The sequence below is a fragment of the Aspergillus aculeatus genome, assembly GCF_001890905.1.
Source record: "Aspergillus aculeatus ATCC 16872 unplaced genomic scaffold ASPACscaffold_10, whole genome shotgun sequence".
Lineage (NCBI taxonomy): Eukaryota > Fungi > Ascomycota > Eurotiomycetes > Eurotiales > Aspergillaceae > Aspergillus > Aspergillus aculeatus.
The window spans coordinates 1,413,953-1,427,761 of record NW_017962985.1 but is presented as its reverse complement, the minus strand read 5'-3'; the positions used below and the strand labels follow the sequence as shown (position 1 = coordinate 1,427,761).

The window sequence follows — 13,809 nt, the reverse complement described above, 5'->3', positions numbered from 1 at the left end:
AATTTATAATAAAATTATAAATTTAAAATTTAAATAGTTTTACCAATTTAGAGCTTTTTATAAATAATTATTTAATCTTTTAAATCTATTTAACATCTTATTATGCTGTGGTAATTCTAGAGCTAATACATGCTGAAAACCTCGACTTCGGAAGGGGTGTATTTATTAGATAAAAACCAATGCCCTTCGGGGCTCCTTGGTGAATCATAATAACTTAACGAATCGCATGGCCTTGCGCCGGCGATGGTTCATTCAAATTTCTGCCCTATCAACTTTCGATGGTAGGATAGTGGCCTACCATGGTGGCAACGGGTAACGGGGAATTAGGGTTCGATTCCGGAGAGGGAGCCTGAGAAACGGCTACCACATCCAAGGAAGGCAGCAGGCGCGCAAATTACCCAATCCCGACACGGGGAGGTAGTGACAATAAATACATTAAGAATCATAAGAAAAATCTAAAAAGAATTATAATAAATAAAAATCAATATATTATCTAGAGTGGCTAACGGCCAGGTCAGGTCAGGTTAATTAGAATTTTTATATCTAACCGCCAGGTTATGACCAGATTAAAGAATTTTTTATACCTAACTGCAGTATAGCTAAAAATCAAATAATTAATTATTCTAATTATTTTTAATATTAAGATCTATCTATTATACTTTTTTTAGTTCTAATATAGTTAAGATATATTCAGATTAATAGATTATTAATCTAACTATTTTAACTATTATCTAAAAATATATAAAAGAAAACTTTTTAAATTAAATAAAAGTAATTAAATAAAATATTACTATCTTCTTTATCTCTATTTTTAAAAAATAATAAAAAATTCCTAGTAGTACTGATTAATTCCAATTTTTTATAAAATTATTACTTTTATAGTAAAAAATATATATAAAAATATATAATTACAGCTTTATTTAGACTGTATATTCTATAATATAAATCTTTATATCTAATCTAATTAATTTTTTTAATTCTAATTATCTTAATTAATTTGTTAATCTAATTAATATTTTTAATACTAATAATTTTAATTATTCTATTAATCTAGTTGATCTCTTTAATCTCTTTAATCCTAATAATTTTAAATATTCTATTAATCTAAATTTATTTAAGATCCTGCGCTATACTAACTATTTAATCTTTTTTAATAAATATACTTTTTAATAATTATTTAATTTCATTTTAAATACTATATTTTTTATAATAGATTCTGTAAAAGTTTTTTTTAAATATAAGAATAAGATTTTAATCTATTTAATGAAATTAGCCCCAAATATTTATAATTCTAAACTTTAGATATAATTTTTTATTTATTAAATTTATTGAATTAAATAAGATGCGGCGGGTGTCTTAACTGTATATTAAAATATAATAGATTATATTTATATAAAAATATATTTTAAAATAAAATAAACTATTTTTATAGAATTTTTTATTTTTATTTTTTTTATATCTATTATCTACAGAGTAGTGTTAGAATTATAAATTAATTATAATTATTTAGTTTATTTTTAAAAAAATACTATTAAATAGTCTTCTTCTATTTTTTAGATCTTTATAAATTATAATAATATTTCAACTAAGATAAATTTTTTAAGCTAGATTTTTTTTTCTTTTTTAAATCTTAAAATTACATGCGTCGCAAAGAATCGGAAGATTATTCTATATTTAATTTTCTAAAAAAAATCTCTATTTTTTAAAATTAATAGTAGAAGATAATCTTTTTTAAAATCTATATATAAGTTTGAAAACCGCTATTTTACTTTAATTAAAAGAAGTTATTAATAATATAAAATAGTTTTCAGAAAAATATATTATTTTCTAATAAAATCTTTTATATCTACTATACTGTATATTTTTATATCTTATAATATCTAAGAATTAAAAATTTAAAAACTAATTTTATAAACTATTATCGTTATAAGAATTATAAAAAGAAAATACTATTAGTTATATCTAAATAAATAATTAGTTAGATACTAAATAAACAACTATTATAGATATTTACTTATTTTTTATTTTTAAAAATAGATCTTTTTTAATTATTATTTTTTCTAGGCTTTTATAATTTATAATAAATAAAATTTTTAAAATTAAATTTTATATTTTATAATTGTCTGTTGTCCATCGTTTCGAACTGTTAAATATATTTAATTTTAATAAATAATTAATTTTATTATTTTATTTTTTTATTAAAAACTAAGTTCTTCTAATTAAACATAAATTAAAAAATGTGTTTTAAAGTTATCGAAAAATATATATATATAACTATTATTAAAATTTTTAAATAATAAATAAATATTAATTATAATAAATTACTGGATCAGATGTAATTTAAAAAATATCTAATTAAAATAAGAAATATTTTTTAATAAAAGATATAGAATATTATAAAATTCTACTGGACTTCCGATTAGTATCTAAATCTTATATTAATAAAAATCTAACTATAATTATTCTATTAGTTTTATATAAATTTAATCTGATCTATTAGTTATTAGAAATAATAATTAATAATATTAATTATTTTTATTCTACTATAATTAAATAAAAACAGATAGAATATTCTTTTAAATTTTTATAGATTTTCTTTCTTTATATACTATCTATCTGAGAACAGTAGGCCTACTATTTATAAAATCTATAATATTTATAATAATCTTTTTAATTATTTAAATTAATTAATTAATTAACTAGTAGGAAAGCGGGTATTCTAAAAAAAAGATTTTTAAAAGCTTATAGAATATATATTAAAAACTTTAAAAATACTATTATTATATCTATTAAATGAAAGACTATATTTATATAATTATAATTATTCTAAATCTAATATTAAAACTTAAAAAGTTTAAAAAAAATATATAATTTAATAACAATATTAACTGATATAATAAATACTAAACTATTTTTAAAAACATTTTTATTTTTATTATAGTTAGAATCCGGTAATTAATATATTATTATCTGACTTTATATTATTATTTAATTTAAATAAAATTTTTTATAATATTTTTAAATACCGGGGACTCTTACCCGTAGTGAAAATATTTAAAAAATTTAAATATATTTAGATATTAAAAATATATAATTTGAAAAGATATTTTTTAATCAAACTAATATTATTTTAAATATTATAAAATATACTAATATTTTTACTTACTAAAAGTTCTAATGTAATTAGTTTTTTATTTTTTATTAAATAATTGAATTTTTCTTTCAGTTGCGATTGATATTATTAATACTAAATATTTATTTAATAATTTTTAAAATATTTACTATTAGTTTAGAGCTGTTTTTATTTTAATATAATTAAAATAATTATACTTTAAATATATACTAATCGTTTTATTATTAGTAAGAAGTATTAGAATATTTTTAATAATTTTAATCCAGATTTAATTATTTTTATATTTAAAAAAATAAGAAAAGAATAAAGTAATTACTATCTTCTATATTAGTAAAAATAAAAATATAGATAATTTTAAAAATAATTCTAAAGATAGATTATTAATAGTAATAGAAGAATCAGTTTTATTTAAGTTTATAAATATTATATATATTTAAATAGAGATAGAAACCCGGTTTTGTTAATCTCTATATTATTATAATTACTATTTTAAATAGTATAAAAATAGTATAATATTATTAGTATATCTAATAATAGATACTGTTTTTTTTATATTAGATTTTATAAAAGTCTTTTATAAAATATAGTATATTTTTTAAATAAAACAGATAGCGCAGTAGAGCAGATAGATAAGATTAATTAAATTAAACAGATAGACTAAAATTAGAGAATATTATTATATTATAATTAAAAATATATTATACCTTGTCTATTATCTATAAAAAAAAATATATATATTACGAATTAATCTGCGGTTATTAATCTATGTATTATATCTGATTTTTCTAATCTGCAGATATAAACGGTTAAGATAATAGTTATATTTTAATCTAATTTTAACCGTACGGTTAAAATTCTTTATATCTTAATCTGACCGCCAGGTTATGGCCAGGTTAAGGTTAAGATATAACAGTCAGATTAAGCTACTCTATTTATATTCTTATTTTCGATAAATTTAATATCACTATAACCACAAACTTAATTAAATTTGTATCTCTTAAGTAGTTATAAATCAGTAATCGTACAACACTGCTATAAAGATCTATTTTTTATCAAAGTGTGTAGCAAAAATTATGAAAATAATAGTGAGAGTATAACGAAGCAACCGACTCTTCGCCGTTGAATAAGAAAAGACTTATATCAATTATAAAAAATGAAATATAATAGTAAAATATAATACGCTCGCTGTCAGCACCGCAATCTATTTCACTTGTAAAACGCTAATTTCTATATTAAAAAAGACGTCTTGCAGTTATTGAAAAACAGTTTTTTTAATTTCTTGATTAAAAAAAAATCTCAAACTAGCAACCGCTTTAAGATTAAATACTAATCTAAGTCTTATATTGATATTATCAACAGTAATACTTTTTGAAAAGATCTTCAAATACTACCATTACACAATAAAATTATATTCGTTTTTGCTAATGATTTATTATGATGATAGTAATTTGGGTAAACTCCAGCTATATCTAATATCTTTAAGAAATTCTGTTTAGTATATTAGTAAGTATTTTGAATATTAGTTTAACTATTATAATCATATAGAAGTTTAGAACTACTAAGCTGTAGGACTCGTTAAAGATTGGATTTAGATCCAATATTAGCACCCGTGTAAGTATGATATTCCTAATCCGACCATACCAAAAGACATGCGGGCGATGATGATGATGATTCATATGCTGACCCCTTGCTTTAGGTGATATGTAGGGATCTATCATAGCTATTTCTATATACATCTTTTTACTATAAACTATTAGTTTCTTAATGAACTCCGGGCCTTATTAAGAGCTGGATAGGCTAATAGTTGAAATTATGTTTGCCGCTCTTATAGTACACAACTGTAAAGGATAAGGTCAACTAGGTGCAAGATAGAAGGTACTAGCATGGTATTGTATGACTAATCTTTGCTAGATGTAGCAAGGTCTAGGGTATTTTGGTCTGATCTAACTGAAGTCATTGACATCACAACAACCTCGTAGTAGACATGCTACCGCTATGCTGTGGTAACAGAATAACATTGGTTAGTCATTTTTTCGAACACGAGTGACTCTCTTGAATGGCGATAAGGATGCGAATGGTGGCAAATTTCGAAGACAGAAGAGCATTACAAAGTGTGAAGGCTTCCTCGGGGGTCATATTAAGTACAATCTGCATAGAAACACACTAAGTAAAGGTAGATCTCAGAACAATTGAAGAGACCTTCCTAGTTTGTCATCCATGGTCTGCCAATGGTAGACGAGACCAATGTTTTGAGACCTTGAATCTCGGACTTCCGGACTCAAGTCTGTCAGCAGCTGACAATCATGGTACTTCGAGCCCCGCCGAATCCACACGACGGTGATATCATGGATATCATGGATTCTTCCAATTCTGTTTCTCAATTTATCATCCACTCCATACACCAAACTCATCCAAAAGGACATAGCATGAATCTTTATACAAGCATCTCTCAAGCAATCCTGCCACTTTTGTAATTGATTCCCAATTCATTGCCCGCGGAAGCTTTCCCCTTGAATCGATATGCCTTCCATCCAAGGTTCAACCGTACTTGTCATCGGTTAAAGCTCAGGAATCGGATACGGCGTGGCTGAGAAATGTCTTGCCAGAGGGCACCACCGTTCAAATTGCGTCCTCGAGCGAGTCCAAAGTCAACGCCAGTGTTCGCTCCTTGAAGGAAAAGGTGAAAGGCGCCAAATTCTTCGGCTATGTGTGTGACCTACTCAGCGAAGACGTCGAAAAACACCTCGAGAGAATACTTAGCGCTGCCGCCCCCCTTGATCATATTGTCTTCGCCGCGGGCGACAGTCTTGCTGTCGGTCCCTTGGACAACATCGATTTGTCTGCAATCCACCGGGCTGGGCATGTCCGTTTCGCTGTGCCACTATTGGTCGCCAAACTCGCACCGCGATTTCTAAATCCGGGTTACAAATCTTCCATCACACTCACCAAAAATGCAGCAAAGGATAGATGCAACGCTATTCGCTGTGACGGGGTAGGTAATCACTGTCCCGCTGTGACAACATACATAATGTATAGCATTAGCGCGTAATGAGGTCGGTATACAAGAACACATCGGGCTGCATGCACGTAAATACTGTGCAGGACATGTGTCTCAGCTGATTAGGAAAAATATGGGCGAAACCTCGACTCCTGCTTAGCAGTGGCCGCATTCACGACGCCGTATGCTTACTATTCGAGACCTCTCTACACGTGCTGTAGTTTTCTGCCTATCCCGCCTTGGTTCTTTCCAGTTCCAGAGGTATTTCGCAATCTAGCTTTCTTCGTCAATGTCAAACTCTATCTCCGGAGCTATCCTGAGTCCTATTCCTGGAAGGAATTTGGCAAATGCATGGTGGTCGGAGAAGGGTGTCCCGACAACCAAAGAGAAAACTCACCTGTTCCTGGAGACATGGAAGAGGATAAACTAGATCTGGATCTTAGATTGATGAAATTACCGCTCAAGCCAAGTCTCTGGCGTATGGATCCGAGCTTACAAGGTTGAAGCTGTGACAACGCCCGACGGAAGAGTGACTGGTGAAGGGTATTGTGTTGAAGGACCTGTCCTGTGATAGGGAAGGGGATTTTGTCTTCTTCACAAAGCATACATGCGAGGTTAGTACTAGGTGAGAATTTCTATACATATTTCCAGACCTTTTCACCCAAGGACTCATCTACTCAAATAGTGGCAGGACAGTCCACTCAATACGTTCACTCAGCTCAAGCTAGTAGTTTGCGACCACGAGTACTCTCGGAGCTATGCCTGCTGCCGAATAAACTGGTCGACACAAGCCGATGGCAATTATCCTGGCTCCTTGCCGTTCGAAGCTGGCATATTTCCCGTGCACGGCAGTCCGACCCGCACGGCTGTACATTCCACCCGCACGTACGACGCACCCAGTAGGAGTCAAACGCCGTATAGTTTGTTTCCAAGACCCGTGTGACGTTCTGTCAGAATACGGGTGTCAGTTCGGATCTTGGCGAGTTCCCCAAGGCTGGATCTACAACGCCTCCGTACTCCTCTCGGATGGACGCGGTCCTGCGCCACAGCGGCCGGAGGTGAAAGTCCTCCGCATCGATATCAGCACTGTATATTTCAATATCCAGCACGCCGAATGTGATCGGGTGTACCGTGTAGATCCGGAATGCTGGAATACCGGACAGCGGCGACACCGACGGTGCGATATAGGAGACCGATGCCCCATTTTCAGTTGTCTGCGCCTGGTAGTCTGACCAGCTGATCTCGAATTGATCCATGTGGGTATGCCCTAGGGTTTTAGATTAGTGAAAGGATAAAGATCCTGAGATAACCGAAGGGCCCACCCTACGAAGCTGGACTGTCATATACCAAAAAACATTGCGACAATTGTCGATTGGTACGGGTTGATGAACTGGTCGAAATGGGGAGAGGCATCATGAAAGACATCCGTGCTGCCCATGGGAATATGACCATGATATAAACAGAGTATCTTCCATAGACCCTGATATCCGAGCTGGGAATTGCCCATCTGCTGTGACTATATGTTGAATGCTAGATCGAAAAGCCATTGAGAACATCTGTCGAGCTGGGATGGAGGGATTGCATTGACCGGCGACGTTTCATGGTTACCGAGCGTATTGTAGACCTTCCCCATGCCAGCTCTGCTCCTCGCGCGGTTTGTACTTCGGATTGCCTTTTCATTGGGGGCGACAGAAGTATTCCAAATGGCATGGTCCACAATGTCGCCGGTGAAAATCATTTTCCGGAGTTCCGGAGACTAGACCCTCGGCGCCGAGCTACGAGTTTCCCACTCTTTTTTGCTGGTTAGGATCAACCGAGCTCTGAACTCAAAATTACACTGGTATGCACATGGCCCAGGACGAGACTCCCCTGTTCGAAGAAAATATGCCAAAGCTTACTATTGATGATTATGCGCTTGCGACCGGATTGGCGCTGTGGATTCAATCTGCGAAAATTGGGATCCCAGAGCGAATCTACCGGTCCCAAATGGCTAGTATGGAGGTCCCGTTCCTTCTTCTCGGGTTTTATGTCGAGAGTGACGGGCTGGAAAACACAATACTTTACATAGGTAAATGTGAGGAACATGATGATCCGGAGGTGTTGTTGCAGAATATGCCATAATGACTATTTTATTTCAGACTGCGTGCTGTGATCTGTAGATGGTGGGTAAAAGATGATAACCATACTCCCTAGAATAAACCTCCAACGGCGGTTGGTCGATGTCTATCTTGACTTCGACAAATATGAACACAAGCGAGAGTGGGTATCTAAGAAGATCGATACATACGCACGGGGCTATCTAGAAGAAGAGAAGCGCGGAGATGGTCTTGCAATCAATTATGACCTACATATTTTACTGATCGACCAAGACGCTCCTTTGAAGATTCTTGACAGGCGATAGCAAGACCTGATCCAGAGGTCCTGAAATATTGAGAAAAAGACTATGTCAAGTATTGCGATCGTGTTACGCCAGCCTTGAATTCAAAATTTCCGAAGATAGAATAACTGGATAGCTCGTGGAGTAAGCACCGTTGGCACAGAAATAATACCTGAACTACGGGCGAGTTCATTGTTATTTAGCTTCAGAATACTACTTTGCCTGTCTTGTTTCCTAGGGCTAGGTCAATGTGTACTGGCATACATACATCGCAGTGCTTTACTTGCTTCACAATAAATCCGCTGGAGATACTGTTGACGTACATTATATCCAATCACCTAACATATAACATGTCTCTTAGCGTTTTGAAGAGTGCCGATGCTGCTAATAAGATAAGACCCACTAGATCCTGGCAGGAACCATCTATTGCGTATAGTATTGTACAAGTCTCCTCAAGAAGCCAGTCCATGGGGTTTTCGTACATATAATTGTCACACCGTTTAGTGAGATCAGCTCAGGCTCCAGTCCCTTCAAGTAGCCTATCAATCTTATCCACATCAATGATCAGTGGGAATAAGCTATTCGTCGCTTAAGTAGGTAGCCGCCGAATCTGCCCAAGTGAATTCAGGCGTCCATCTCGATGTGGCCGGACTACTTACCGGATCCCGCATAAAGTCAAAATATGGTTCCCGGTCCATTTTCTCTGAGGTTACTCTAAGAACTGTGTTGGACACAGCCTGCTCGGTAAATATACCTACCGTTAAGACCAGATCTTGGACGTAATCGGTATCAGAGAAGGAACAGAAAAAATATCAGTAAAGTATCCAGTGCACGGGTAGCAGTACGCAAATTCATTGTTGACCGGACGCAGTAGGTTCTATATATTAGCGTAGAACAGGCAATGTGATCGTCTTGTTGATAGGAGCTCCATTGTAAACTAAAAGAACTCCAGTGCCAGGAGGCTATACAGAATTACAAGCTGATCACGTAGAAGAGCGTCGTACACTTTGAACTAGTACAGGACAAAGACGGCTGAACAAGGAAGTCTATTACAGCCACTTAAGGTCCCCAGAGTGGCTTGCACCAAGAAGCAGTCGCTCGGTATGCATTCGGGATATGGGCACCAGGTTGTACGAACTGCTCAACGGCATGAACGGAGCATACACCAGAACCGGAGCGGTGGTAGACGGGCATGCTGTTTGTCGCTGTGTCCGACGATTTTAACCCCCTCGCCGCGGGATTCTACATCACTATTGCAGTCGCAATACTCGTGTTATTTCGTGGATTCAAGACGACCTAAAGCGCTACGGGTGGATCGGTGCTAGGGCGCTGTTCTGTGTCACCTTGAACCAGAAATCTCAGTAGTTCACCCCGATCCCCGGATTGAGTCTTGTGCAGGGCATCAATTACACAGGATGTTGCCTGAGCTACTTCGTTGTCATCACCTTGGGGTGTGCTGCTTTTGGTGCCCGAGCGCTGGGACTCTTAGATCCACTCCCCGGCTCACACCAGCAGATGACTGATGTTCGGTCTCACAGACCTCAGCCAGACCATTCCCAACCAACTTCGTCCGCATTATCGGCAACGACTACGGCGGTATCATCATATCAGATAGCCACCTGTTGATCACCCATAGCAACGACGGATCATGGATGCTGATCCTCGCCATCTTATACCCATCGCGTAGGGCCAGATATGTATGGACCTATTTAACCATTACCTTGCATAAACCCCCTCCCCCCCCCCTCCGCAGATTCTATACAAGTCAAGGCTGGCTAGAGCAGAACCAAGCCCCAATGATAAGCATGAACACCTACTCGAGTGCCCTCTGTATCAAACACTGGGGCCATCCTTCAAGTACCCGCCTCCATTGGGCGGGATGGTGTCGACAATGATACACTTATGGTTCCGGGTCCGCATAGACGAGTATGATCTCGGCGAAACGCAGGATCCAGCTCATCCGCCTTAAGGCAGATTGAAACGGTGATTTGGCGCATGAGGATTGGATTATCGATCTTGAAGAGGAATCAGACTCGAGTAAGATATCTCGGGTTGGATCGCGAAGAATACCAGAGAGGATAAGCTTACAAGGGAAAACGGCTCTAAGGTATTCGCTGGATCATGATAGGCTGTAGAAAACAATGTCTTGGTTGTGTTGTAATAAGTTGGCTAGCAGAGAAACTGGGATATAAATTGATATCCTGTACAGAGCAGGCCGGTAACCGCCATTAATCGCATGGTCGTATTACTGAGCAACGCCTACCACTACAATAACGGCATTAAACTCAAACGAAGAATAGATAATGTCAAGCGGTCTTTGATTTAAGTGTTATGTTATCTATAACTCTTAATGATTGCTCTTATTTTCACCTCTATACAATACTTATCATACAAAACTTCGCCGATCATCTATTAATACGAGTGAAATTCCCTTAAATGCGGCACAACCGCCCATTCTGATCTGGTAACCCATCCAAGCTTCTCACCTCCCAATCCTCGCTCCCCACGGCCGTAGGCGCATAGAACAGACCCGTGGGATCCCACTGCTGCTTGAGAGCATAGAGGCGTGCGTAGAAATTTCCGTAGAATGCCTGCTGGAAATCCGGCTCCTGGATGTCTGCCTCGGACATGTAAGCCCCGGAGTCCGGGCATGTCTTGCGCCACTCGCCCAGCACATCATACGTCAAGGTATCCATGGTCTTCAGAATCTCCGCATTGGTCGCGTTGCTGTCCCAGCTGGTTGAGGTGATGGCGTGCATCAGCGTGGTCCGGAAGGCCGGGTTGGCCGCGCTCTCTGGGTAACCGGTGGGAAGCTCGGCCTTGAGGTTGAAGGCCAGCAGCGAGTAGCCCGCAGAGACGGTCGAACGGAAGGCGGCAGTGGTCTGATTGAAGAGCGTTGAGTTGACGAAGTTCTCGCGCGGGATGAGGCGTGAGCCGGTCATCATCGTCACACTGCCGATGGTTTCAAGGGGGAAACCCGCTTCCCAGGCGTCGTAAAAGTTGTCGTAGTAGGTCGTGTTCGGGGTGTAGGTAATGCCCAGCCGGTCCAGGTCGGCGAACCACGGGGCCATCAGCTGGTTAAACTCGGCCACCGTGTAGTTCACCGCAAAGTAGGGATTCATCAGGAATTCGAAGCTCTCATCGCCGAGCTTGATGATCCAGAAGTAGGCGTACGTGCCCGCGTCGGCGTTGGTCGGGAAGCGCTTCATGTACGCATCCACGCCGGCCCAGAAGGTGTCGGTAGTCACGTTAGTGGAAGTCATGAAGGAAAAGGTGGAGACGGTGACGGGAATCTTGGGGTGAAGGCGCGAGATAATGGATGTCACGACACCGTAGGTCCCTATGAATTGTGTTAAGTATGAACAGTGAAGAGGGATGGGTGGCAATCCGGGGATATATGCTTACCACCGCCGCCGCCGCGAAGAGCCCAGAAGAGGTCCGGGTTGGACTTCTCGGTTATAGTAACGAAGCGACCGTCAGCGAGCACAACTTCGAGGGCCAGGACCTGGTCAGCAGCCAGTCCGTAGACACTGGACATGGGCGAGTGGCCACCGCCCAGCACGTATCCACCGGCCACACCCACGGTCTTGCCCTCGCCTCCCACCACGGTGTAGCCGAGCTCGTGAGCCTTCTCGTAAACCTCAAAGGCCTGGACACCAGCGCCCAGCTTCACGGCCGGGCCACGGTAGTTACCCAGATGGTATTCCTCATAGACCTCAATGTCCTTGAGATTGTGGGTCCAGATGCCCAATGCCCCAGCACCGGTCGACTTGCCGTTGAAGTCGTGGCCTGTGTTTTTTACTGTCAAGCGTAGCCCATGGTTGCGAGCGAAATTGACTGCCAGCTGGATCTGCGCCACGGTGCTGACATTGACGGCATAGCTGCTGTAGCCACCAATGGTACAGGTGGAAGAAGTCGCGATGTCAGTGGGGAGACAGCTACGACCCTCGAATAGAGGCCACATGATTGAGGCAGGGTCTGCAGCACTACTTAGGTCAGCGTTTACATTCAGAGACATTCCCATGGAGGGGGAGAACGTACTGTAGGTACGACACAGTCCAGTCATCGGAGATCTCTTCACAGGCTGTTTGGTTGTAGTAAGCAGACCAATCTGGGTAGCAGGTCGCAGCCAGGGGGACTGTCTTGATGAGAGCACCGCCTAGTGCTTGGTTCAATACTGACCACTGGGAGGTCGAGGGCCACGCAGCGTCTCCGGGGTAAACCTTACATGTGCCCACTGCGGGCAGGGTGAGGTTGGCGTCAGCAAACTTGAACAGGGACTGATACTTCCCCAGCGTCCTTAAGACACCGTTGGTGAGCTGCTGTGTTTCACTGACAAAATACGACGCATTGGCGATTGAGTTGGCGGAGGAGAACGTGGTGGCAGCCACAGGAACTGTCCCCACAGCGGCCAGGGCCTGCGAGCATACGCCCAGTGCGGCCAGTAGTGAAGGTGTTGAAGGAACCATCATGAACACGAAATTGTCAGCCCATATCTACAGGCCGGGCTTTGCCCATTTAAATACCACCGAGAAGAATCTCCCAGAATTGGTGGGGCATATGGCAGGACGGCCCATGTGGAATGATGGTCGAAAGTCAACAACAACGTGCAGTTGGCCGATCCACAGTCCATTGTGTTTTTTAGCTTGGACCGAAGACCGAGGCTGGGCTGGTCCTTGCCGGAGATTGCACGGGATATTTGCTCGCATTCCCCGGTGTTAGTTTGGTCGCTAGCGAGGAGCGATTGTGGATAGTCTGGCGTTAGTGAGGGTCCGGTGGATTGAAATCCCCAGATGGTCCGGGCCTCGGCCAATCCCGCCCGAGCCCTAAACTACCGGCGCGATTAGTTTCGGAACAACCCCCCAGGCAGCAATTCCACGGCCATGTCTACCTCTAACAAATCAAGGTGTCTGTGCCAAATTACGTTTCACTTTCCCGCTTACGCTCTCTGCCGTGCTTTCCATTCGAACCGTCTACTCCGTAGATACTGCATGTTTACGAGTTGGTGTGTGATTGGCTGGATTTTACTTTCGGGGTGACTAGTGCAAGCCACGGCCATTGCCTGTACTTTGCCGCGCCCAGGATTACCATTACAGGGAGATAAACGAGCCTGTCTAGAGTACCGTTCCTGTATTTAGGCTGGATACACTAGGACACGCATCCCTGCTGGGCTGGTCAGCATCGGAAAACCGGTGCAATGGACCTGCATGCAGGAATTTATCCCTGCCTGCTGCTGCACCGAGTTCATAAGATCCCCTGTCCCCTATCCCCGGGCCTCGCGAGCTTTTGCAAAGCTTCGAT

At 39.2% G+C, this 13,809-nt stretch overlaps 2 protein-coding genes across 2 annotated transcripts; both read right to left on the bottom strand.

Moving 5' to 3' along the window:
• Positions 1 to 5,752: 5,752 nt before the first annotated feature.
• On the bottom strand, positions 5,753 to 7,569 carry ASPACDRAFT_44676 (uncharacterized protein; the record flags this gene model as incomplete). The annotated part of the gene is made up of 4 exons (XM_020201463.1): positions 5,753 to 5,836; positions 7,028 to 7,078; positions 7,136 to 7,398; positions 7,479 to 7,569. 4 exons carry the CDS (start codon positions 7,567 to 7,569, stop codon positions 5,753 to 5,755), a joined length of 489 nt encoding a protein of 162 aa, XP_020055385.1.
• Positions 7,570 to 10,940: 3,371 nt separating this feature from the next.
• Positions 10,941 to 12,983, bottom strand: ASPACDRAFT_1871594 (FAD-dependent oxidoreductase; the record flags this gene model as incomplete). The annotated part of the gene is made up of 3 exons (XM_020197974.1): positions 10,941 to 11,848; positions 11,914 to 12,494; positions 12,550 to 12,983. The coding sequence occupies 3 exons, from the start codon at positions 12,978 to 12,980 to the stop codon at positions 10,941 to 10,943; spliced, it is 1,920 nt and encodes a 639-aa protein (XP_020055384.1).
• Positions 12,984 to 13,809: the final 826 nt, after the last annotated feature.